The sequence below is a fragment of the Xylaria bambusicola genome, assembly GCF_022495145.1.
Source record: "Xylaria bambusicola strain CBS 139988 unplaced genomic scaffold F5B22scaffold_62, whole genome shotgun sequence".
Lineage (NCBI taxonomy): Eukaryota > Fungi > Ascomycota > Sordariomycetes > Xylariales > Xylariaceae > Xylaria > Xylaria bambusicola.
The window spans coordinates 70,680-94,327 of NW_025953615.1; the positions used below are offsets into that span (position 1 = coordinate 70,680).

The 23,648-nt window shown below is 49.3% G+C and overlaps 5 protein-coding genes across 5 annotated transcripts; 2 read left to right on the top strand and 3 right to left on the bottom strand.

Annotated features, from left to right (window-relative positions):
* Window positions 1-260: 260 nt before the first annotated feature.
* F5B22DRAFT_478512 (uncharacterized protein) lies at window positions 261-4,092 on the bottom strand. Its single transcript, XM_047972215.1, has one exon. The coding sequence runs from the start codon at window positions 3,907-3,909 to the stop codon at window positions 544-546; it is 3,366 nt and encodes a 1,121-aa protein (XP_047826338.1). The 5' UTR covers window positions 3,910-4,092; the 3' UTR covers window positions 261-543.
* A 513-nt stretch (window positions 4,093-4,605) lies between these two features.
* On the top strand, window positions 4,606-7,709 carry F5B22DRAFT_478631 (uncharacterized protein). The gene is made up of 3 exons (XM_047972217.1): window positions 4,606-5,501; window positions 5,684-7,129; window positions 7,201-7,709. Exons 1-3 carry the CDS (start codon window positions 5,001-5,003, stop codon window positions 7,231-7,233), a joined length of 1,980 nt encoding a protein of 659 aa, XP_047826339.1. The 5' UTR covers window positions 4,606-5,000; the 3' UTR covers window positions 7,234-7,709.
* A 3,964-nt stretch (window positions 7,710-11,673) lies between these two features.
* Window positions 11,674-14,469, top strand: F5B22DRAFT_478692 (uncharacterized protein). The gene has a single exon (XM_047972220.1). It carries the CDS (start codon window positions 12,161-12,163, stop codon window positions 14,426-14,428), a length of 2,268 nt encoding a protein of 755 aa, XP_047826340.1. The 5' UTR covers window positions 11,674-12,160; the 3' UTR covers window positions 14,429-14,469.
* Window positions 14,470-15,990: 1,521 nt separating this feature from the next.
* Window positions 15,991-19,036, bottom strand: F5B22DRAFT_625236 (Man1-Src1p-C-terminal domain-containing protein). Its single transcript, XM_047976165.1, has 2 exons — window positions 17,106-19,036; window positions 15,991-16,974 (listed from the first exon to the last, which is right to left on the bottom strand). Exons 1-2 carry the CDS (start codon window positions 18,656-18,658, stop codon window positions 16,386-16,388), a joined length of 2,142 nt encoding a protein of 713 aa, XP_047826341.1. The 5' UTR covers window positions 18,659-19,036; the 3' UTR covers window positions 15,991-16,385.
* Window positions 19,037-19,598: 562 nt separating this feature from the next.
* F5B22DRAFT_478645 (helix-loop-helix DNA-binding domain-containing protein) lies at window positions 19,599-22,161 on the bottom strand. The gene is made up of 2 exons (XM_047972218.1): window positions 21,352-22,161; window positions 19,599-21,301 (listed from the first exon to the last, which is right to left on the bottom strand). Exons 1-2 carry the CDS (start codon window positions 21,949-21,951, stop codon window positions 19,829-19,831), a joined length of 2,073 nt encoding a protein of 690 aa, XP_047826342.1. The 5' UTR covers window positions 21,952-22,161; the 3' UTR covers window positions 19,599-19,828.
* Between the last annotated feature and the right edge of the window lie 1,487 nt (window positions 22,162-23,648).

Consider the following 23,648-nt stretch of genomic DNA (forward strand, 5'->3'; position numbering starts at 1 on the left):
ACAGGCAGTCATGTGTGGCATTAAAGTAATCAAAGGGATCATAGGCGTTTTGCAATAGAGAAGGAAAACACTATAACACCATTTGTTATGTAGAAACCACGTGGCAGATAAACAATAGCCAGGCTGGTATGAAATCACGCACGTCGAAATAAATCGAAAAATTTCCCATGTAACTTAACGATGAGGTCTGGTAGGGCAATGCATCTATGTTCTTCTGCTGGAAAACTTGGAATGGACTATGAGCTCACTCCCAGAACGAATTAAGGGGGATCACCATGAATCACACTCAACAACAAACAACTCTTGCATACCTGCTTAACGGAAAATCAGGTATGAAAGAGTAGGCTGTTAACAGACTTTTCTGAATTATATTGCACACTGTTTGCTACTACCTAAGTATTGAGTCTTGGTACGCGCAAAAATCCATCGATTTTATATAGTAAATGCCAGCCCTCTCTCATCAATCTCATCTCAGAACTCCGGTTTTAAGCCCTTATTCAAGCAAGTAAGTAGTAAACGCAAAAGAAACAAGGATTCTATTCATTACTCGTCACTGTCTTCGTCATCAACAATCGTTCTTTTGCGGGTCTCGAGGCCTCTCCTTCGCGGTAGCGCATCCTCGTCTTCGTCAATATCCTCCATGCTGGAAGTATGTTGTTGTGAGAACCGGTTGTTCGCTAGTTTCCTATCCCGCACCATTTGGCTGAGGGAAGGAACGTCGTCGTCGGTTTCCTGCGTGGCTGGAAAAGACGTAGGCTCGTAGAACGGCTTCTTTGCTTGCTGCTGATTACTCCTCGATGCCACGCCGGTGATCGTAGATGCTGTAGACCGTATCGATAGAGGCGATGTGAGGGACGTGGAGCGGATGCTCGAGGTCACGAAGTTACTGGATGTTGCTACGTCATCTCCCACGACGAAGCCTTCGAGATCGGCACCGCTGTCAGAGTCGTCTGTCAATTCCAAATCGCTGGTGCGTCGACAATCATCCCCTTCGTCGGCGCTCTCGTCATAGACAGCTGCAACTGAGGCCTTCTTCGGTCGCCCTCGATTTGCTTTGCTGCTAGTACCATCCTTCGATTGTCTCTCTGTACGTTGACTTGGTTTTGCCCTGGGTTTTGAGGTTTGTGTACGTTTTCGAGGTGGGGGTAGAAGTCCCACCTCTGTGCTGTCTATACAATCATCACTGCCAGTGTCGTGAGAGAGAGGATGGGCACGCTTCGACCGCGTTGTCGCTTTCTTGGGTTGTATGCGGGTAATAGCAGCAGACAGCTCTTCAAGCTCATCTTCATCATCCTTCCTAGTCTCATCTGTTCTGGCGGTGGAGATCTTTCTTTTCTTTGTTGGGGGTTTTACACCCCCGGAATCAGAGGCTTCGTCTGGTAGTGGTAATTGATAGTAGCGACTATTGTCGATGTCGCCATATGGCTTGACAAATTTGTCTGCGTCTGATTGAGATTCCGCCAAAGACCGAAATAACCTGATTGATCTCTTCGTATAGGCTCCGTGCTTGACGTGGACTGTTTTTCGCTGTACTCTTTGAGCTACAGGGTGCGCTGTCATGTCTACTTGTTCAATGAACTCCATTGCTTCTAGCTTCTTGTAAGGAAGATTCTTGTATATCCTGTTCAGCTCATCCATTTGATCGCTGCGTAACAGAACTTGGTTAAGGTCTGGTATTTCTGCAACCTGCGTTTCTTCAACAGCAACCTTGGAAGTTTTACTCTTCACAGGAGGCTGTGCTTTACCCATCATAGATGCCACAGTCTGGAACCCAGTTTCGACATTGTCTGGCATGTGGAATTTTTTCGGCGGTCGCTTTCGAGCAGTTCTCTTCTTTGGCTCTGGCAATCCAGATTGTTGTGTGTTCTCCACCGGGATTTCAACAGCCTTCATGTCAACTTCAGGTCGGATATCCCGTGGAACAATCCTCTTCGAAAGATCATGACGAAAATTGAAGCGACCTCCGTCACATATCATTGATTGCATTTTTTCATAACCATCCTTGGACTTAGCATAGTTTTGTTCTTCCTTTCCTCGCATAAGGAGCAAGACAACTCGTCCAGCCCGCTTTCTGCCAGTCCGCCCCATTCTTTGCAACATTCGAATTGGAGACGCGGAAGCATCATAGCAAATAATCAGATCAACCTGGCCAATATCGAGACCTTCCTCTCCGATAGAGGTTGCAACGAGGACATTAAATTCACCATCTTTGAATTTTTGTATTCTCTGTATCTGCTCAGCCTGTTTCATGCCTTCTGATCTTTTTGAATCGGCCTGGCCAACGAATACTGCAGCTTTAATGAGAGGCCGATGATTATTCAAAACTCGGACAATTTCTTCCGCGCTATCGCGATATTCGCTGAAGACAATAATTCGCGTATTAGAAGAGGCATTGCCTTCACGACCTTCACCTGCGTCCATGAAATGGTTCAGCACAGTGTTGGACAGTTCTGTTAGCTTTGGGTGTCCTATAAAATTATCATTCCGTACCCATCGATCCATCTTAGTCATCATATCTTGAAAGCTCGCGTGCTCGACGATTTGTCGTTTATATTTGGGACCTTTTTGTCCCTTGCCCTCCAGCTCATCTCGGAATTGCGCTAAGTTGTCATAAAACGGCTTGATACCATGAAAACCGAGAACCTTAATAGCATGAGCCAAACTGCTTAGTATCGCAAAAATGCTGCTCATCATGTATTTGACTCCTTGGTTGGCATGGCGACCAGGACCGGCAAGCCAATCCCTACGAGCTTTAACCATCCCAAAGGTAGTTAGGGCCATTGGATCATGGCTGTAGTATGCATTTTGTGTGCACAGCTTATCCACCAGCGGCTGCAAAGACTTGGAGAACAGATCTTTGATCAGGAGTATTTCTTCCGAAGGGTCTAAGAGGACAATATCTTCGTCCCTGTTATGGATGTAAGGTTTGATGTCCAGAGAGTTCTCTGTGCGAATCTCCACATGTGAGATTCCTAACCCGTCGATGACTTCTTGTACCGCCTCTACCTTGGAGCCAGGGGTTGCTGTAAGAGCGAGTATACGGAAGCTTTCTGAAAACCGCCGCAAGAATGTAACAACCTTTACATATGCGTAGTTTCCGGTAGCTCTGTGGGCTTCATCAATGACCAGTAGTCCAATCGACTTGGGATCGGCGAACCCAGCAGAAAGATCGTTTTCAAGCGTCTGTGGAGTCATGAAGAAGACTCTCTTCGATTCCCACTCTTCAGCTCTAAGGGCTGGTGTGACTTCGCCCGTCAATAGAGTTGTCTGAGACCGGGGTATGCCAGCGATATGAAAGCATGCGTCAACTTGTTGAGATACAAGTGGCTTGGTGGGTGCCACGAATACTAGTTTGGCTTTCTTCATCCAACGAAAATAGTTCAACATGATGGTAGCTGCGATAAATGTCTTTCCCAATCCCGTAGGTAATGCAACGAGAGTATTGTTAAAGAGACCATTCTTGACGATGCTAAACTGGTAGTCACGAGTTGGGCCCAAGTTCGTTGGATATACCCAGGTTCTTAGGGCTTCATGATCTAGTTCATGATGTGTAGGTAGCTCTGGTGGTAAATCTGCACGGAATACACGGTTTCTGGACGACTGGGGTGTTGAAGACGGCTCATTTTCACGAGCTGTTTGTCCAAATAGAGTGGTTTGCCTGAAGGATGCGGTTGGCCCGCCGATTCGGGGATTAGGCCGAAAGGTTGTACGATGGGCATTGCTAGCTAGCTGTGTAATGTCTGATGAATCCAAGAATGCGGCATCATCAAAGGTTTGTAGACTAGATTGAAGACGATTGTGGTTGAGGTTATGAGTTGAGCTAGCACGAGGTGGAGTTGTGGTCCGTGTCGCCGCAACTAGAAAGTCCTCGTCGGCGATGTCGTCACCGTCGAATTCATCCGAATCCATTGCGCCGATCTTGTTGGCAATTACATTATGTGTGCTTAGGTGAAGCAATTTTCATGTACATCGGGTGATGATCTCAGGAATACCTAGGAGCTAAACGCCGTAACGCGTCGAGTGACGAAACGCGTCCGTGGTGCCGCTGGATGGTATTAGTAAATCACGATAAGATCCTGAGGGCTCAAGTCATGCGGTCTCCAGGCTATGGGCTTCATTGCACATGTACTCCGAGAATCGTCGTTTGTAGTGTCGTTTGTAGTTTGCACCTGGAAAAGGAGCTGGGCCACACTTGGGTCAGTCGCGTGCTCACGTGATGGGGTTTTGGCTATATTTGCGGCCTACCGACAGTTACCGTATAGTTCATCAGTCATATACCGGCAGGCAACAGAACACTCAGATCAAAATGGTTGATAACAAGCTCATTTTATCTTGTCCTTATGATCTTTACCAATTCATCTAGGGTTCGTTACCTGTTGCCAAGCCGGCGCTGTGCATATAAACACACTTACCTAGGTACCTACATATCTATATGGGGTGACCTTGAGGAAAGCCTGAGGCTGCCTAGAGTAGAGTACCTAGTAGGTACTATTCTTGCTAGACTTAAGTAAGTAAGCTGTGCCTCCAGCATTCATGAAAAAGTGGGACGATCGCTGAGTCATCTGGTCGTCGACCATTGAGATTGCACTTTTCACTGTGAATCTAGCCGCTTGGAGACTAGTCCCGGTGTGTTGACACACCTTATCGATCTCGTCGTTGCTTCCTCCCTCCAGCACCTTTTTTGTTCCGACGTCACCCTCTTCTCAGCCCGCTTCTTCCAACAACAAACAACCTACCATTTCAGCCCTACATCACCTCTACTTTGTTCTGCACTGCTGGCCTTTGTTCTCGATCGGCTCCAAATCCGCAAATAGCAGCTTTCCCCATTGTCACCTTTGTAGCACGAGAAACAGTCACTACATAGTCGAATGGTCGTGTGACTTGGCGGGCTCCATCCGGCACTTCTCACGCCTGTCGCCACTCTGCCTCGACGATTCCTACGCCATCTTCTATTCTAGTCATCTGCCTGCTTCATTCACATCGCACAACCTGCCACCACAATGGCTCCTATGGGACCTAAGAAAGGCTCGGCTCCGAACGCCCGCGCCTTGAGGAATGGCCAAACCAGCACAAGCAAGGGAAGCAGTCGCGGTGGTATCTCAAAACGTCAAAATGCCCGGCCCCTCAAGGTCGATCGCGATGGGGATCTCAACATGGATGCATCTGCAATGGGAAATTCCTCTCGATCGCAACCGAAGCGATCCAACAACAACGCTACCTCGTCTGGCCCACCCACACGAACCTCGTCACGAAACCCGAGGCCAACAGCAAAAGCGCAGCAGATCATTCAGCGCGCGTTAAATGGTGATTCTTCACAGATCTCAGCCCGTCGTTCTAGCCGACGCACTGATGTCGTACCACCTGTCACCCTCAGGGTGCAGGGCTTGAAGGATAGCAAGGCCTCCTCTAATGAAGGAGGCGGGCTTAAGGAACTGCTTACCTTCCTCGAGCGAAAGTCCCAGACTGTCGGACATGCCCCACGGCCCATTAGGATAAAAAAGGTATGTTACCAACTTCCCCCAACAGGCCTGGGAGGTTACGAAGCGACGCACATTCTCCGAAATCGTTGTCATGCCATATAGCTCGCAAGAACGAGGAGACAGACAATCTCAACCGAGCAGCGTATCCATCCCGGGATCCTAGATCATTGCCAAGGTTTCCACGCCTTGCTAACATCTAGTAGTCACAAATAAATGGTGACTTCGTCTATATTACAGCAAGCAAGGAAGACGCCGTAGAAATTCTCAAGGTTAACAACTTCATTTTCGCCGGCGCAACTCTCCAGATCACAGAAGTACCGGAGGGGCTTCCTAATCGCGACTCAGCACCACTGTCATCAACAGCGCTTGAAATGAAAGAACAACTTCGCAATGTTCTTAGTACACGTTACGACGTCAATGCTAAGCTATTAAATCTCTCCACCCTCGGTGAAGACCCCACCCTCAACCAGATGGGCTTCTTTAGAGGCGAAGCTACTCCGGAAAAGATGTTCAAAGCCTTGATGGCAATATGCGAAGGACTTTTCAAGACTCCCCAGGCGAAGCGTGATGCTGTCGTTAGCATCAGCCTCGCAGGCAACAATATCAATGATGTTTCGCAAATTTTATCTCTAACCGACACATTTCCTGACATTGTCAACTTGGACCTTAGCCGGAATCAATTCAAGGACCTCAAAGCTCTGCAGAAATGGCGCCACCGTCTTCGCAGTCTTCAAACTCTCCTTCTTAATGACAATCCCATTGAGGTTGGCAACCCAAGCTACAAAGCAGAGATGGTAACTTGGTTCCCAAAGTTACTAAATCTTAGTGGCATCCAAGTTCGAACACCTGAACAAGTGGCGGCAGCCGAGGCCGCGTCTCGTCCCACGCCTATTCCTCAAAGCGGACCTGATTTTCGCGATATTAACCGCGTTGGCGAAGGTTTCATCACCGAGTTCCTATCACTATATGATACGGACCGACATAACTTGGCAGCCAAGTACTACGACGAACAGAGTACATTCTCGATCGCTGTAAACACACATTCTCCACACGAACCCGGCGTGCCATTGCCGACATGGGGGGACTACATAAGATTTTCTCGGAATCATATGAAAAGAAATTACGCGCCCGCCCGACAGCAACGACTATTCACAGGTGCCAGCCAAATACAAGCACTTTGGAGTCAGCTCCCTCCTACTCAACACCCGAATTTAGCAACTCAATTCGACAAATACATTATTGACTGCCATCCTATCCATGGGCTTGCCGACCCGGCAGGTCAGAGCCCACTCGGCGTTGATGGAATGATCATGACCGTCCATGGCGAGTTTGATGATCAGGAACTTGGAACAACAAAGACTACTAAGCGTAGCTTCTCTCGCACTTTTGTGCTTGGGCCTGGAGCACCTGGAAGAAATGCCATCCGGGTTGTCTCCGACATGCTATCTCTGAAGGCGTTCAAAAACGTACCCAAAAACGTACCATCACCGGCCACCACGCAGGCAACGACGGTGAATGATCAACAGAAACAGCAAATGCTTCTAGAACTTTCTAAACAGACTGGGATGACACCTGAGTACTCCCAATTCTGTCTTGATGGTGCAAACTGGAACTTTGATCAGGCTCTCACCTCATTCCATGAGAAAAAGGTACACCTCATCTCTTCTACCTATGATAATATCGATTCACCCATAACTAATACGCTTTGTAATAGGCACAGATACCTCCGCAGGCTTTTGTTGCTGCAGCTTGAAGAGCCTCGCAAATCACCACACAAACAAACAAATTTTTAACATGAGAAACGATGGGCTTTGCATCGACTAAGGAGTAATGAGAGGAGATCGAGGGTTTTGCACAAGCGACTGTATTTTCTTCTTTGCTACTAGGATGATTAGTTGCGTGGTTGTATTCACTTATATATCCGTATGTATCGGTTCACACAAGGGTTGAGGGGAGGCTCAGTTGAGCAAGGTGGACTTTTAGAGTAAACGGAGGATATATAGGGCAGACGCTGATTTGAAGCTTGCTTGGTGGTTCTGATGTGAACCGCAACAGTGGGAGTGACCTCTCTGCAAAATTGCAATAGAAACTCTCTATGGATGCGATAATGACCTAAGTATTTCCACCGTCACTTGATATTTGTGTTATGTTCTACTGTCAACCCTGGCCCGTCGCCACAACAATGCTAAAGTAGTCTCTGTTGTGCCTTAGCTACAATTTCTAGCCTTGATTGATTCTACAGCATAAAGTTTGAGTGCATGTGCGATGTTACTTGATTAGAAAATGTTTTATAAATTGGAAACTATAATAAGTTTCGTCAGATGTTCCCCCCTTCCCATCAAGGCTACCTAGCGACCACTCGTCGCGCTTTCTAGAAGTTCGTAATGCATTGAAAGTTGCAGCGCAAGAAGTTAGATCTCATCTTTTCATAAATACTAAACTACCGTCTCACCTGTGGGAGACTGCCGCGCGCCAGATTCACTCCCTGTGACTAAGGATGAAGTATATAGGATCCATGATTCGCCAGGAGCTGCACAGAGTTGGCTAGCTATGGCACGGAAGAAGGCAAGGGCATTTCATGGTCCCTGAGCTCTACACCAATACAATACGGTAGATGGTATGCTAAGCTTTTAGGTTAGAAGCCACAAAAGGCAGCCCGAGGCATGTGACAGCCGGCGCTTAATCTTCAGGTCCTGCTAATGGATTTACCCGCCCTTTGATTCGCGATGCGATGGGTGTGGAAGGCCTTGCAACCCACGCCCTATTGGACGGAAATTCGAGGGTACGGTACGAATAGATGATGGTTGAGCGGCCGCATAGGCGGGGTTGTCAAATAGGTAACCTACCTTGGTGGTGTAAGTAGAAGAGGAAAAATGGAATGACGGCATTGAGATTTATTCTTGCAATTAATTAATCGGGCATTCGTGACGCTTCTATTGATTTCGGCGCTGACACAACAAGCCCGGCCAAGCACAATTTGCCCATATGACCATCCACAATACGGATAGATAGATGGAAATAGATAATATACGAGCGTCGACGATCTTATTCTGATGTAGACATACTTAGACGAGAAATGGTGTTGGCCGAAAGACGGTCCGGATCTTCAAATTGTCAGATTGTAGGTATGTATGTATTACCCCACCTGGATCGCAACGTCTGCGGAAGGTGGTAAGAGCGGCGTGGGGTGGTTCAATGTTGATGTTGGCTGGGTACTGGCTGGGTATCGCACTCGCTCCTTTCACGGAAGAATATCTGGGGCGAGGGATTGTGACACGATGCACGTCATCACGTCAGGTGGAAAGGAGGGGAATCAGAAATGGTTATTTTTAAGCTGATCAGTTTATACCGCGATGGGCAGCTACGGTAGGTAGGTAGTAGCCCACGATCTCAATTGAAATCCCGACTCGAAATCATACTGTCGCTTGCCCACACGGGGGAAAAGGGCTTCTAAATAGGGAAGATGCTCACCAAATGCGAATCTGACCATTGTCAGAAAGAACATGACGCTAGTGTAAACTTGCAGTATTGTCGGCCATGTTCGTTTTTTTTTTCAGCTCCGGATGGTGTTATTCCTACTTATGTCTGTATGTATGTTGTGTTCATCCTGCGCCAACCCCGCCTTCCGCTCGCGAGATATTTATTTTGGGGGATTGGTAGGAACAGCATCATCACTATTAGGCAGGCAGACAGGCCACGAACATCATCCGACGTAGCATATAGATAAAGTAGGCCGACTCAGGATTCCGAATCGGCTCTCTTGTCGGTGGCCCAGCCAGAGGATCAGCTACGGTATCTTCATAGCGTTGCCATTTCAGGTTGCGTTCAGCGAAAACCAGAGCTCGTCAAGCTAGTTACATTCCCCATGCGGAAATGATAGCGGCGGCGGTGGTGGTAAGGTAGTGGTGGCATCATGGCATGTATGGTACTGTTGTGGTGGTGTTCACGACAGTAGACCCCGAGACTTGCAGGTCTGGTTGCAAGCCTATTCGTCCGCCGCACCATGCAAGAGGCCACTGGCAGAAGAAGAAGAAGACAGGCTACAACTCTCCGTATTCCCGCCCGAAATTGTATTGTAGTGCCGGTCTTACACATACTTACATATATACATTCCTACACTACATTATTAGAGTAGGTTGGTATGGTACGCTCCTCTATGCTCCAACGCGTCCTCGCTTTCGTAGCCTTGCCTTTATGCGATCCTCGCTCATCCTTTGCTGGACCTCGAATGTGCCAAGACGGCTCTCATCCTTCGCTGGTAGAGAAACCACGACCAGAGATACGTAGACAGATTCCCTCATCATGAGAGAGACTACTGCTGGTACGAGCAGAATAGCGTACCTAGCGTGCTCGCATTGTTCTTCCAGTGTTAGCGTACCCGGCAATGCAGCACAATCTGCATGATATATTAAATATCGAGTGGAAGTGCTCGCTTGGTTGCTGGCCGCGAACGTTCCCTCACTGATCAGCAACTTAACGTGGCCGGCTCCTGCACTCGGTAGGACAGATAGGGAGGTACCTAACCTAGTGTAGGTACTAGTACTATGTAACTATGTACCGTAGCTTCCAAGATGGTTAATGGCCTCGGCCGGGCCGGTGATTGGTCTACCTAGTCAGTACCTACAGTAGTGTAGTGTAGTGTAGTCTGGTGTAGGTACATTAGGTAGTGTTGAACGGGCAGAAATGGGTACAGTACCTAGGTGCGCCGTGCTAGTCCATACTAGGCTACTATTATAGGCTACTATTACCTAGGTAGGTATCTGGTAGGTGCTTAGTTCAATAAATAGGCCATAGTAAGATCAGGGGTCCTGCGTTTCACCATGCTAGCCATCTCCTTTCACAGTTAGTCCAGCTCTGTCCTCATGCCTGTCCATTTCTCTACCAGAGGTCCAGAGCGTCACAACACAAAACACAAAACCACCTCAGTCCTCGACGATGGCTGGGGGGCTTTGCATGGTGTGGTGTGCCGGGGACTTTGGCCCTCCATCCTCGCCATCTTCCAAATGTTTCCTATCCACCTCCTCTGCACCTCCACCCAGCCGCCGCGTGCTGCTTTCATCGTGGCTTTGGCTGACGATCAGTTTGCTGCAACCCTGTTAACACAGTACACTCACCAAGACGCCCGTAATGAAAGACCTGCATAGTACCTACATTACTTGTTAGGTACTTACAGTAGTAGGTATGTCCAGAGAGATATGTCCTACTCAATCTACAATCTACGCGCTGCTCGTGTCCCCCTCATCTGGCGCTTGCTCTGAAGATGGACATCCTAACCATCTAGCCTATACGTATAGGTCCCTTGATCCTCCGTTCCTATAAGTATCTCCAGGCAAAGCATGAGATACCATTTCTTGCGTGCTTGTGGTGTACCTAGCGTGCTGTTTGTCATACAACCCACGATATGTGATCTGCTGCTACTTAAGAATTTCATAGGGACCACGTTCTGCCCCCTTTTCCAAAACTGTTACTCGCTGGCTAGGTACGGTTCTCTCAGCATGTACATGTAGAACAACAAGGGTTGAGTACAACGCCATCCACGCTTCTCACCCACTAATATGGGGGTACCCTCAATGCCAATGATACAAGTTCCCGTCAGAGCACGTTTCTTGGACTGGTGTGATGTTCCCTGTCCCTGAAGATTCCGACGCTTCGATTGGTTGGAACCAGAGCAGTCCACAGGCATCTTCAAGGGACCCCTGTTCCCCATCCACCCGTTTGTTCTTCACTTCGTCGGCTTGTCTTGTCTTGTCTTCGTCGTGTGGTTAGTGTAGTGTAGTGTAGTGTAGTGTAGTGTACGATGGATGCTGGGCTCGCACTTGGGCTCCAGTGCTACCTGACCCTCTTCCTCTCGTGTCTCCTCTCTCGCCCCCTACGCAGTATCTGTTTCTTTCCTCAGGCCCTGGCTGCTACCGGTTCTCAGGTTTCCTTTCTACACCAGGTGTATCGCGGTTATCGAGACGTTTCTTACACGATTCTGTTCGTTCACGCACTTTCATACTACGGCGTTAATGTTCTAATCACGAATTTATAGCGTTGGGCTTCACGTCGTACATATCCCAGGTTCCAGGATTGGGCTCGTGCGAAGATCCGCTTTTGCTCGACTTCTGCGACACGATTTACTTCAGAACCAGTGTTTCTAATAATCCTTACATACAGACACCATCAGCGTGCAGCAAAAACTCGCCGAGTTCAGAGTTCTCCCCTTTCACCTGTTCGCTCATCATCAAACATTGTTCCGCAGATCATCGGCTTAGTTGGGGCGGGACCTCGCCTGTTCTGTTTGCTTTGCCAACTACAGGATCGAAGACAGACTAGTTATTCATCGACCTGTATTCAACAACTCTTCATTATTTCGGGAGGAACGCCTCAACGAAACTGGGTGTGGCTATTACCGATTAGTCGCGTAATCCTTCGCTGGAAACAGAGGTGCTGGAGTCAGATTGGCCCCCGGTTTGTTGCCAATATTATCACGCTGTAATCTGTTACATACATATTGCTGCGCCCCGAATCACCACCACAGTAGAGTGGTGACTTTCCCCTCACCCTGACTTCTCGGATCCGACTTTCGCCATTGAACATGCCGATGTGAACTGGCCTATACTCTAGGATTATCTCTTATTTTGTTGACTTACGCACCCGATAGAACCGTGGTGACTTCGACATCTGAGAGTCATATCACAATGCTGCTCCCTGAGCCAGCGGTGAGCCTAACAGGCAGCTGCACAACTATCTTCAACAATACTCTTTATTCATATTCTGCGGCCGGATTTCAATCGCTCAAATTAGAAGAAGGTGCCGCTTGGAAGAAACTAAGCAGCGGCAAGTCGGTGGACGGTGGAGTATGCGTTGGATCAACCCCAAAAGATGCTTCGGTCGCGGGTTTGTTCATTGTGGGTGGAAAATCCAGTCAAACCGACTATCCGGGTCTTCAAAAGTTCACATATTCCACGGGTAAGTGGGAAACAATAACACCACAGGTTACCGTGACGAAGGATAGAGTCTACCACAGTGCAACCTATCTCAACAATACCGAATCTATTCTTATATATGCCGGCACGACGGACGGAGTTGAGAATTTATCCCAACAAACATTCACGATCAGCACTTTGGAGCCCTACGGCGTGTTAGCATTCCAATCTGACATCTCTCCACCGGGCGTTGCGCCCCTTCTATTACCTTGGTCAGAGACGCAAGCCGCGCTAATTGGTGGCAACCCTTGGAATACGCAAGTCATGCTTTTCGATACGACTGTGAATGTTAATGGAATCAGCGGATCATGGATTGATTCTGGAGTTACTTTAGCTGAACCTCTCTCCAAGAACACGACCACAGTGAAGGCTACAATTATTCGGGCCGATGACGGAAGCAAGCATTTATACACTTTCGATCTCACCACTCTGCCAAATGTGGTGAACAGGACAGTATTGATTGACGCAGTTGGAGCGCCCGTGATTCTATCTGCACCGGTTAAGTCTACTATTACAGACACAAATGCAAAGGTAGATGGGAAAGCTGTTGATGAAAGAGATCTGCTAGCCAATAACTGGCCACCTTACAATGCGACATACGCACCCCAAAGCACAAGAGAACGTTATTCAATAGCGACTGATTCGAAAGGCCTGGTCGTCATGTCTGGTGGAAACGATGTCGACATATTATGCATGTTCAATGCGAAGGCAAACACATGGGAAAATGCCACGGCTATCCTTGGTGCAGAATCGCTTTCTGTTCTATCGACGCCCTCCTCGGCAACCACAACTTCGACGTCCCAGCCCTCATCAACCAATCGTGTGATAAACGCAGAGACGACCAGTCCTGTCCCTCCCGTTACACCTGCTGGAATGCCCGGCTCTTCAAAGTCTTCATTGCCCTCAACTACTATTCTCGGCATAGTTCTCGGCTCGATCTTTGGTGCAGCTCTTATACTTGCTTTGATACTATTGTGGCTAAAGCGACGCCAACGAAGACAGAGCTTCGCTGAGATTGGGCATGCTCGAAGAGCTAGTGGGATACCAGAGAAGAGTCTTTTCTTTGAGGACTCTGCCAAAGCCTCGGGCGGCTATTTTGGAGGTCACAATCAACAAGACTCACAAGGTTCGTTCTCGTCGATGGCTATGTTCCTCGGCAAGAGCCCGAAGCCAGCTATCCAACGTAAAGGCAGCGGTGAGAAGCGACGGATATCGAGTGGCAGCGTGTACGGCAAAGACATCAAGCAAACAATCAGCCGGCCTCAACCGCAAATGACCACTCAGCCGCCATTCCTGAACCAGACGGAAAAGATTGTTATGCCACCTGAACCTGCACAACCGAAGCCTCGATCGAGGCTACCAGTCAATACAGACAGTGAATTACGTAGGAGTTCGGGTTGGAATCGATATTGGTCGGGTGGAAGCGCGAGCATCATGGGATTTGGGGGCAGTAGCAAATCGCGGCGTGATACGGAGGTCTCTGATGAGAGCTCGCATTATTCCGACGCGCACCGCATGACACAAGATTCAGCGACAGTCCCGCCGTTGCAAGTACCAGCCGAGGGACGGCCGTCGTTTCACCAAGTGAACTCAGGCAGCCCAACGATATCCCAGTATGAGCCAAGATTCAGCGAGGGTCTGTCGGGCCGCATTGAACGGCCGGTTTCCGCAGTATCCGCCGTCTCCTCCTCGGGCTATTCGAGCGGCATACCTCCCAGCGTACATGAGGCATGGGATCCGACCGTGCCACCAAAGCCCTGGGGCACGGATCGTGCCCCAAGTAGCGCATATAGTAGTTATACTGCTAGCGATAGCTTGTATCCGACTGGCCTGGCAGCACCTACAGCTAGTCGGTCGGCAACGGGCGTGGGTATATCAAAGCAACCTCAATTAGCCGTAGCCGCCGTATCTACTGATATGAGCTGGCTCAACTTAGGGGATAACGACAGGTCTAATAGCAATAATCCATCCTACAGGTAGAGCTACTGGTGGCCTGACGCGCAATTCTCTCTCTGCTTCCCCTGTTATCACAGCTACCCACCCAACAAACATAGCGAATACCTTCAATATTCATCCGCCCTTGATATCCATTTATGATCTTGGACTAAAAGCAACCACGTGCATTTCACGCAGTCCACACAGCTGTCCTCGCCGATTGAACGCAGGTCGATACTTCGATTCTCTTTTGAACATCGCGGTCGAACCACGTCTACATTCTTATTCTCCACCCTCCTTTGCATTGAGAAAGGCGCCAGGTCGTTTTCTTGATATTGTTTTCTGACATTCTATACATTTACCTTGAACATACATTCATCGCATATCATTATCAGCGTGTTGCGGGGCATCGTTCCCATTGTTTTCAGATACCAAAACTCCCACCCCCTCGAAGCTGGACGGCCGAACTTCTGTATATTGATTGTGTCATGTTCATGAGCCAGCAGTCGCTTCCATGGTTATCCCTCTCTTCTACTCCGTTATGTATATTTTTTTCTCTAGGATCGCTACCTATAGAGTGCCCGGTGCCACCGGTCACCCTCAGTTGCCCTTAGAAGGCACATTCATTCGTTTTTTTTATATTTAATCACTTTGCGCATGATACCAAAACACACCCCACTCCCCTCGTGGGACCCACGAGATGATCGTGCGTGCAGGGGTTACAACGCATCCTAGGCAGTTTTTGCCTGGTATAATCACGCCGCAGGAATGGGGACAGGAAGAGCGAGTAGCGCACGATGGTGGATGATGTCGTCCTAGCGCCGGTGTCCCGTGCGCTACTTGTGGGGAAGGGACGGAATGAAATGAGCGGGTGAGGGAGTGACGAAAACCTTGCCCCGACGAGGTTGATTGGTAATGGTGTTTCGGGGAATATCCAATATTGCGTTGGCGTGTCATATAGGGTTGTCATAGTTCCTGGGATCTAGACCTTCCTATGGGACAACGACAACACCAACGTCAACAGACACACAGCGCGAGAGAGATAGCGTGAAAAAGAAAGCATTGCATTACATGCCCACTGTCTTAAATTTTTTTTATCCTAGTGCTTGTGATGTGATAACTTGGATACCCCTTGTGGCAACTGTTTAATCACTTGCTGCTATTCCTATATCTTTTCCTTCAAGAGTGTCGCAGTTCACGGATATAATACTACGCGCAAGGACATGCCTAAAGGAGCAAGCAAGAAAATTACTTAGAGAATCCATGGAAGTTCACGCATAAGCTCAGATACCCTATTTATAATTTAAGTAAATACCTACATGACATGACACCATCTACGATAGCACGTCATCCTCCATGGCTGCCCGAATTCACTTGTAGCTGCATAAGAAAGTAGTAGATAGGTAGATGGATGTAACTAGCACTCATGTATGCTTCCTATCAGGAATCCGGCAGCAAACCTACATACTTTCCTCCCATACACCAACTAACTGACCGACCAGAAACAGCGTGAAAGAGAGAAGTGAACTCTTATTTCAGCAATAAATGCTTCTACCATGTTTACTAACACTTACTTACCTCGCAACCACAGGCGAAATAGAAAAAAGTAGAAGTATCATCCCGGTATATGCGAACACAACCGCGAAGTTTCATTTCAGTGTAAGTTGTGATATTCGGTACACGTACGCGAAATTGTTCGTACATAAAAACGTACAAAGAAGTTACAAAAGAAAAGAATAGCCAAGTAAAACCTGATGTCCTGAAGACGCAGCAATGTGTAGCAGCCCAGGACAGACAATCGATCAGTCCCATATCTTCTAACCCCTCTACCACCAATCAACCAGTCAATAATTCGTCTCCAAGCCAGCGTAAGCCGTATACACGTAGAGCGAACTAAATCACTTCAAACCAACGCCCAAAAAAAAAAAATACGCCGACCAGTCCCACCGACCAAACAGCCCATCCCGTGTGATTCTTTGCCTCTCCGATATGTGAAATTAATTTAATAAACCGGCCGTGGTTCCTCCCATTTCTGGTGTAGATATGACCTTTCCGAAGAAGGCGAATCTTCAGAGTTCATGTCCGGCCCGAAAGACACACGTCCGCTCCTGCGACGTTTACTGCTGCTATCACCTGCTGTAGGACCGATCCATTCCCACGCCCGACCCACCTCTCCGTTGCGACCCTCGCGCTGGCCAGTCCGGACATTGCTATTCTGTTCAACGACAGCTATAACGCGCTGCCAAATGCGCTCCCGCTCGCGGAGTGAGTGCGTAGCTCGCAGGACATCATCACGTAAATTAGGTAGAAATAGCCAGGGGTCATCCTCGTCATCTCGCTCTTTCTGAGAAGCAAGGCGATTAAGAACGTCGTCGACAATCGAGGGCACCTTGGCAGCCGCGGCCCGATGAGATCGGAATCGTGCACGCCCATAGAAGGCAGTAACAATAGCCGCAATCAGAATACTAATCTGGAGGCGATGTCTTGCCAATCCGAGTCTGATGGAGCGCCGGACTGCACAGCTGAGCGGAATGCGAGCGAGAGAGGTGGACGATAAGAAGGTATTTGGAACGGCGCCGGAATCGGACGTTCTGTGGGCACAACGGGTTTTCTGGTTAGTTGAAAGCGTGGTCAGAAAAATATCGTTGATATAAATACAGCAAGTAGAAGAAGGTAGGGAGCGGATGTGACATAAAATCAAGCATGTAGAGTGATGACTTACTCCTTAACTTCGACCTGAACTTCCTCGCGGTGTTTGATTTCACCGATCGCTGCGCCCCAAAGGTCCTCAAACTCCTGGTTCGACATCTTCCGGCTCTTCTTCTTGTCAATAATCTGTTTCAATTCCAACTCCTCCATGGCCGGCGTGTCAACAATGGTGCCCTCCTCATCGATTGGCTCACGGCACTCGTATTTTGCTGCACGCTCTCTGAGTTCCTCAATTGCTTTATCGGCAACAGCCTGGACTCGGCGAACCTTCTCACCATCGGGCTCGCAAGTTGGGGGCAGAGGAACTGCACCACCTAGGGCAAAAGGATGCGGTTTGAGAATATAGTCTTGCTCGCAGCGAACAGTAAAATCGTCATAGCAGTACGCATGAGCAGGGCAAGGTTCACACTCGGGCTCTAGTTTGTCGATGACAAACTGGGGAACAGGTATCTCTGCAGGTAGAACAGATTGTGCCCATTCCGGAACTTCAATCTCAGAAGGAATAGAGCCAACTGTCTGTCCTACACCGCAGTAGCCAACAGCAATCTTTTCTTGGCGATACCAGCCAGCGTAAACAGCTAGCATAGTCGTAAGGAACATCAGAAAGGGTGTTTTCTTGTTCACCTTCTTCGAGGGGCTCTCATGACCAGCACGCACAACGGCGTTCTGTCCATTGACGATCTCCTCAGCTGCGAGCTCTAGCTGTTCCTGAGGCGTGAATTCTTCTCCGGCTTCCACTGCTGGTGGATCTGGTGTTCTATAAACAGGTTCCGGCGTTTTACGGCGAGCATACCTTGGTTTAGGTACTTCTAAGCCACTATAGGGAGCAGCAGGCTGCTCATCATGGGGTAGGTCGTAGTCGTCTGGTCTGCTGTAGTCATCGGTTCTTCTACGGGTACCTTTGCTTGAGCTCCGCGGCAGATGATGACTAGTTGTCCTTCTGCGGTTACTCGGAGTTTGCTCAGGCCCTGCAGGTGAACCGCTCTGAAAGGGGTTGTCCGAGGTGAAAACATCGGACGTGCGTCGAAAGAGACCATCCGACTCCTCTGTTTTCAGCTTGGGCGTAGCATCCCAAGTTGGTTTTCCCGACATGGCACTACTATCCAACCTAGGGGCAGTTTCGGTATCGGGAGCTTGACGGCTTGTTGATCGCGCTGCTCGCTTGGACGGGCTGCTCGGAGCGGGGGGTGGCATGGGCGGCCCAAAATCGGGTTCTTCCGACTTGATTCTGGCGGAGGCTTTTCGAGGCGATCGCGATCTCCTAGTAGTGGCGGGCCGTGGAGGAGGGGGCTGGAGATCTTGGTGATCATCAAAGGGGTTACTGCTACTGGTGGACTCGACGTCAAAGATGCCCTTGCTAGAACGCTTTGCGCGGGCGCGGGCGTTGAGGATCTTGGCAGACTGGGGTAGGATCTGGTCATTGAAGATCTCAACCAGCTGTCCCTTTTTGGCGTTGGATGAATACGGCACGTTATGAGCGACGAGGATAGATCTCAGACGTGGGATAGTCAAGCTCTTGGGATCGAACCCAGGCTGCAGGTAATCGACATTTTCCGAGTCGGACATTGTGGTGCTGGTGGAAGATTTGATTAAGAATAGAATAAGTAGAAAGAACTGGCAGAAAAGGGAAGTTGCAAAGGAGATAAGAGGAGGGAGAGGCTACGTGGTTTGTGTGAGAGCAGTGAGTCCCTCCTTAAGTAGGTGGCCTCAGGAAGGAGAGACAAGGCGGCACAACGTAATGCTATGACGACGGCAGCGAAGAATACCAGTGCCAGGTCGGGTGACGGCCGATGACTGCCTCTTCGCGGATGCGCAGGCTCGGCGAAAGGTGAAATGAATGAAGGGGAAAATTATGAAGAGAAGAATCAAGACTGCACAGCGGTCAAGCGCAGTTGTTGCGTTGCACGCCGAACCTTGCTGGTGATGTTTTGGAGGGAGGAAAGTTGCCTGCATCTGTACACCTAGTCGGTACTTACTTAGTAAGGATGTATGTAGCACTTACGTAGGTACCTAGCAGGTACCTAGCAAGGCAGGCAAAATGGTGGGACTGTGTTTGTTGATTAGGTACATAGTACAGAACACGGTGGATATACCCGGTAGACCTGGATTGGATCAACTCCAACTCGTTGCAATAGCAACCAAAAGCGACCTATTGTAGGTAGTCTTGCTGCTAAGTATTGGATTGCTCTCGTTGCCTAGGTACACTGTGTTCGTTCTCTGCTTGGCAAGGCCTTTTACGACACCAAAAAGCTTCGAGTTCTTGCAGACGGCATCCATCTTCTTTCTCCTACCTACTACTATTTATTCAGCTTTCATATTTGACCTTTTTAGCTTCGATGTCGCCCAACAGTTCTAGAACCAACTATCGCAATTATGTACATGTTCAGACGTATAGAATTCAGACATTATTTGATCTGTCACATTCCCACCTTGACAGATATATATATATATAAGCGTGTGTTTGTATCAAGCATCCTATTTATAAATAAATAGAGCAAAACATAGCGTGACATGACAATAGATGGCAAATGCAAACCTAGGTATGATACACCAATCCCCATTAAGTCCTCGTCAGGTCTCCATTATAAGATACACTATATCTCAGTCTAAGAACGCCTCGCGAGAGCCTCACCCCGTTATAGCGGTGACTCTCCTGGCTTTTTACTTACTTCATCTTGGATTCATCTCTGTTTCATCTTGCACTCATATATCCTGTCAAATATTCGTGCCGCTTCGTCAAGACACCGCTTGGGATGCTTCTGATGCTTGTGATGATCCCCGCAGTTTCTCTTCGGCTTCTTCTGCCCGCTTAGTAGCCTCAGCTAGCTCTTTCTGCAGGTGTTTAATATACTCGATCGCCGACTCTACCGTACTCGCCTTGCTGTTTGGCGTGTTCGACTGCTTGGTCTCCGTTTTGTCCCCCTTTCCGTTCTCGCTATCACCTTCATTGCTCTCCTTAAGTGCGCCCTTGGGGAGCAGTGTGGCGATCTCTTGCAACGCCGAATTGATTCGGTTCCGCCGCCCTTGTTCGGCAATCTTGTGCGAAGTCCGCTTTGACGTCAGGTTGGTGGAGAGTTCACTGGGATACGTCACGCCGGGAACCGTGTTGCCTTCCAGAATCCTTTGATAGTTAGACTTGGAGGCCAGGAGTCTCGAGGTCGAGTCTTCATTGGATAGACCAGGTGTACCTGGTAATAGCGGCTTGATGTTGGGCGAGATTCTGGGCAGTAGGGCTGGGGAGACAGAGCTTATGCTTGACCGTTTTCTCCCGCCCTTCGGCACCATGAGTGGCGTCTTTTTCACAGCCGAAGGCGGCCGGGGGTTGAGCTGCGGACTTTGACTAGCCGAAGCGGGTTGGATGGGCTTAGGCGCATAAGGCGACGGCAGTGGCTGGAGCGGTATCAGCTTTGGTGTATCCTCCTCGCGAGACGCGCCAGGAGACTGTTGCGTCTTTAATTGTGGTAGTTGCGGTGGAGCGGGCTTGATCGAGTTAATTGACTCCGGCAGCTCAAAGCTTTCTATATGTTCAGGGGCGGTGACTGCATGATTATGGTCTGCTAACTGATTCCTGGGCGATATTCTGAAGAGAGACGCAGGAGTGGCAGGTGACGGCTTGCCATGTTGAGACTTTAGGAGAGGCACAGCCGGGGGTATCTCATCACTCTGGGGTGCTATATGAGGTGACTGCCGTGCTGATCGTGGTAGCGGAAGTGGTGGCGGGGGCATCTCAAGAGCTTCGGGCGATACAGACGCGTTCTCTGACTCGTCATTGGAAGATGCCGAGACTGATTTGGGTTTGGGAGCTGACGCTGTGCCCTCAGCTACCACTTCCACCAACTCACTCAAAGCTTGGGCATTCATAATCGGCGTCAAACTAGTTTTCTTCCGTGTGGGTTTCACGATAGGCGAAGGCCGTGCCTTTGATTTTCTCCTCGAGGACGGCGCATTCTTGCGTGTCTCCTTTGAGAGGTTGTCGGTTGCTGTTGAAGCCGAGGGGGATTCCACGTCCATCGCAGCCGGGGAGTTGGTGGTTTGGCTCGTATGGCCCGAGTGCCTTGGGTCATAGTAAATTGACGAGTCCGGCTGTGCGTATAGAGCTGGGGACGTTATGGGACTAAAATACGCACTAGGGACCATGAATTGATGGTCTACTGGGAAAGGAGTATCTAAGGGAGTCACAGCAGGAGACACCAGTGGCGTAAAGGCCATCTTCCGTAACGTTAGCTCACTTCGACAGCGTTGAGTAGAAGCAGACGTACATCCTGTTGTTCCTTGATCTGTTGATATCCATCAAACATCCTCGACGAATGTCCTTGATCCTGCGAAGCGTAAAATTGGCCTGTGGCTTGCATCTCGAGGCTCTGGGGTGTTGGGGGGACTATGTTCCGCTGTTGCTGTTGCTGAGCGTACAGCGCAGCCTGCTGCTCCTGTAACCGTCTCTGTTGCTCCTCAAGTTGGCGCTGCTGCTGTTGCAACCTCTGATGCTGCAAAAACTGTATCTGAGCATCGATCTCTGAAATGGCGTCATTGGGCGTCTGCTGGTGAGGAAGGATCTGTGAGAGGATAGAAGAATGACACGGCGCAGATGTCATTGGAGCACCTTGGTTCTGCGGTCCCGTATTGCTCTGCGCAACGATGGGGGCCACATTCACATCACTCATGGGCGTATCGACAGGTTCGCGATGGCCCTGCTGTATCATTGAAGGGCCATTCTGAGAGGTAAAGGATTGGAAGTCGAAGGGCATCGAATCGCCCATATTGGACATGCCGATATCGAAAAACTGCTGAAAGTCATCATCGCCTGTCGATGACATGTTCTGCTCTTGCCCGGTCCAGGCGGCCGAGTTGATCATGGCCATCGCGGGGCAAGAGAACCGTCGGGCGCTTTGCGAGACACCACTGTCCGTGCTTGAACGCAGAGGATGTGGCTCGCCGAGGTTCGGAAGATGGCTCGTACGTGGAGGGGTTGTGTGGCCGAGCGGTTCACTGGCTCACTCTCGATTCCGGTTCGCTTGTGCCTACGGTCTGAAAGGTGCGGGCTACTACAGTCGTACAGGATGTGGTTGTGCGTCGTCGCATTTCAGTATGCACATACAGCAGGTTTGGAAGCCAAAGTGGAGCTGTGAATGGAAAGCGATGCGAAGCTCTCTGCGGCAGGTTTGCGTCGATGAGCCGGACGTGAGCCTCTGCACGACGACGAGACGTTGAGGCTGGCGGACAGGGCTATATCAGAATTGAATTTTCCCCCTCGTTTCGCATTATTGGGCCGCGCTACCGTTATGGGGACCAGAGACGACGAAGACGAAGACCATGTTGGCACGATTGTCTGGCCGAGCGGAATGGACTGGGCTAACGGCCAAAGTCGGCGAGAGTCAGGACACCAGCCGGCCGGCCTCCTACTTGGGTTCGTAGTGCGTGCGCAGCAGCAAGCAAACAGGTGGGGTGGGGAGTGGGGGGTTAGGGAGTGGGATGGCCGCGTCTCCTGTATTGGTTAGTATTGGTTACCTAGGCTTCATCTTGCTGGCCGACTCGTTACGAAGTAGGTATTCAAACTTGACCAACTTGTCTGTGCGGCCAGATACTACCTGGGCACGTTCTTTAGGTTAGTTAACGAGAAAAGCAAGGCAAACGGCAGATATGTATCTTGTAATCCCTCCTGGACTTGGTACTTCTTTTCTGTTCTTCGTAGGTAGGTACTACTTACTTATACTGTAGGTACTGTGCTAGGTAGGTGTCGTAGGTGCGCTAGTACTCTATATCCTGCGCTAAAGCAATAGCACCTGCCGCAGTCTTGGAGACCCCTGCGCTGCAAGTGGTGGACACTAACAGCTACCTAGGTAGGTAGGCTTGCATAACGCGCGCTGTGAGATATTCACAGCGCTGGGTCATGTAGATTTAGCCTAACTTAAGAGGCAGATGGAAAGCTTCCACTACTATGTAAGTACAACACACCTAAATCTGCCATTTACATAGTACCAAGGTTGATGGCCCTAGTGTACTGTACTGTGTATTATGTATGCGGCTGGCGGACAAGCGCAACTAATGACAAAGATGGGATGTGTCCCGGGGCAGGGGCGGGGGGTTACCCCCACCACAAAATCACTGGATGTGAAGATTCGCCGCCCCGTGATCATCCATCCTCAAGTCTACGTACATGTAGACTTAAAGGCATGTCCTCCGGCAAAGCAACAATATGTAAGAATGCATACCATAGAATTGCAATACGTAAGTGATCCAAAATCTAGGTAATGTTTTTTCTGCCCAAGCAATCAAGGTCGCAGCGAAGCCTTCGGTACTTACTTGGTATTGTGTAGGTTCATAGGTTATTTTTCCGGGTGATTGGACTGGTAGCGTCATGTTTCTCTCCACGCACCTCAGCCAAGAAATCCCGTAGCTGAGGCTTGACTAGAGTCAGTGAATCAATCCCCCCCTCAGTTCAAGAGAGCTGCCACCTTAGGCTGGTCATACTATTCAATGTGAATACAGCTGAGCTTGGTGCTACCTGGTGACTGACTTAGACTCAGGCTCGGATTCCGAAGTCTTACACGGATAGACT

What these genes read in the sequence shown, in the direction of transcription:
- F5B22DRAFT_478645 (XM_047972218.1), bottom strand. Translation starts at nt 21,951, where the DNA reads ATGGCCATGATCAACTCGGCCGCCTGGACCGGGCAAGAGCAGAACATG. An exon ending in AGATCAAGGAACAACAGGAT is followed by an intron (nt 21,302 to 21,351) that starts GTACGTCTGCTT and finishes ACGTTACGGAAG; the next exon opens with ATGGCCTTTACGCCACTGGT.
- F5B22DRAFT_478631 (XM_047972217.1), top strand. Translation starts at nt 5,001, where the DNA reads ATGGCTCCTATGGGACCTAAGAAAGGCTCGGCTCCGAACGCCCGCGCC. An exon ending in GGCCCATTAGGATAAAAAAG is followed by an intron (nt 5,502 to 5,683) that starts GTATGTTACCAA and finishes AACATCTAGTAG; the next exon opens with TCACAAATAAATGGTGACTT. An exon ending in CCTCATTCCATGAGAAAAAG is followed by an intron (nt 7,130 to 7,200) that starts GTACACCTCATC and finishes TAATAGGCACAG; the next exon opens with ATACCTCCGCAGGCTTTTGT.
- F5B22DRAFT_625236 (XM_047976165.1), bottom strand. Translation starts at nt 18,658, where the DNA reads ATGTCCGACTCGGAAAATGTCGATTACCTGCAGCCTGGGTTCGATCCC. An exon ending in GTTCAGGTCGAAGTTAAGGA is followed by an intron (nt 16,975 to 17,105) that starts GTAAGTCATCAC and finishes TTGTGCCCACAG; the next exon opens with AACGTCCGATTCCGGCGCCG.
- F5B22DRAFT_478512 (XM_047972215.1), bottom strand. Translation starts at nt 3,909, where the DNA reads ATGGATTCGGATGAATTCGACGGTGACGACATCGCCGACGAGGACTTT.
- F5B22DRAFT_478692 (XM_047972220.1), top strand. Translation starts at nt 12,161, where the DNA reads ATGCTGCTCCCTGAGCCAGCGGTGAGCCTAACAGGCAGCTGCACAACT.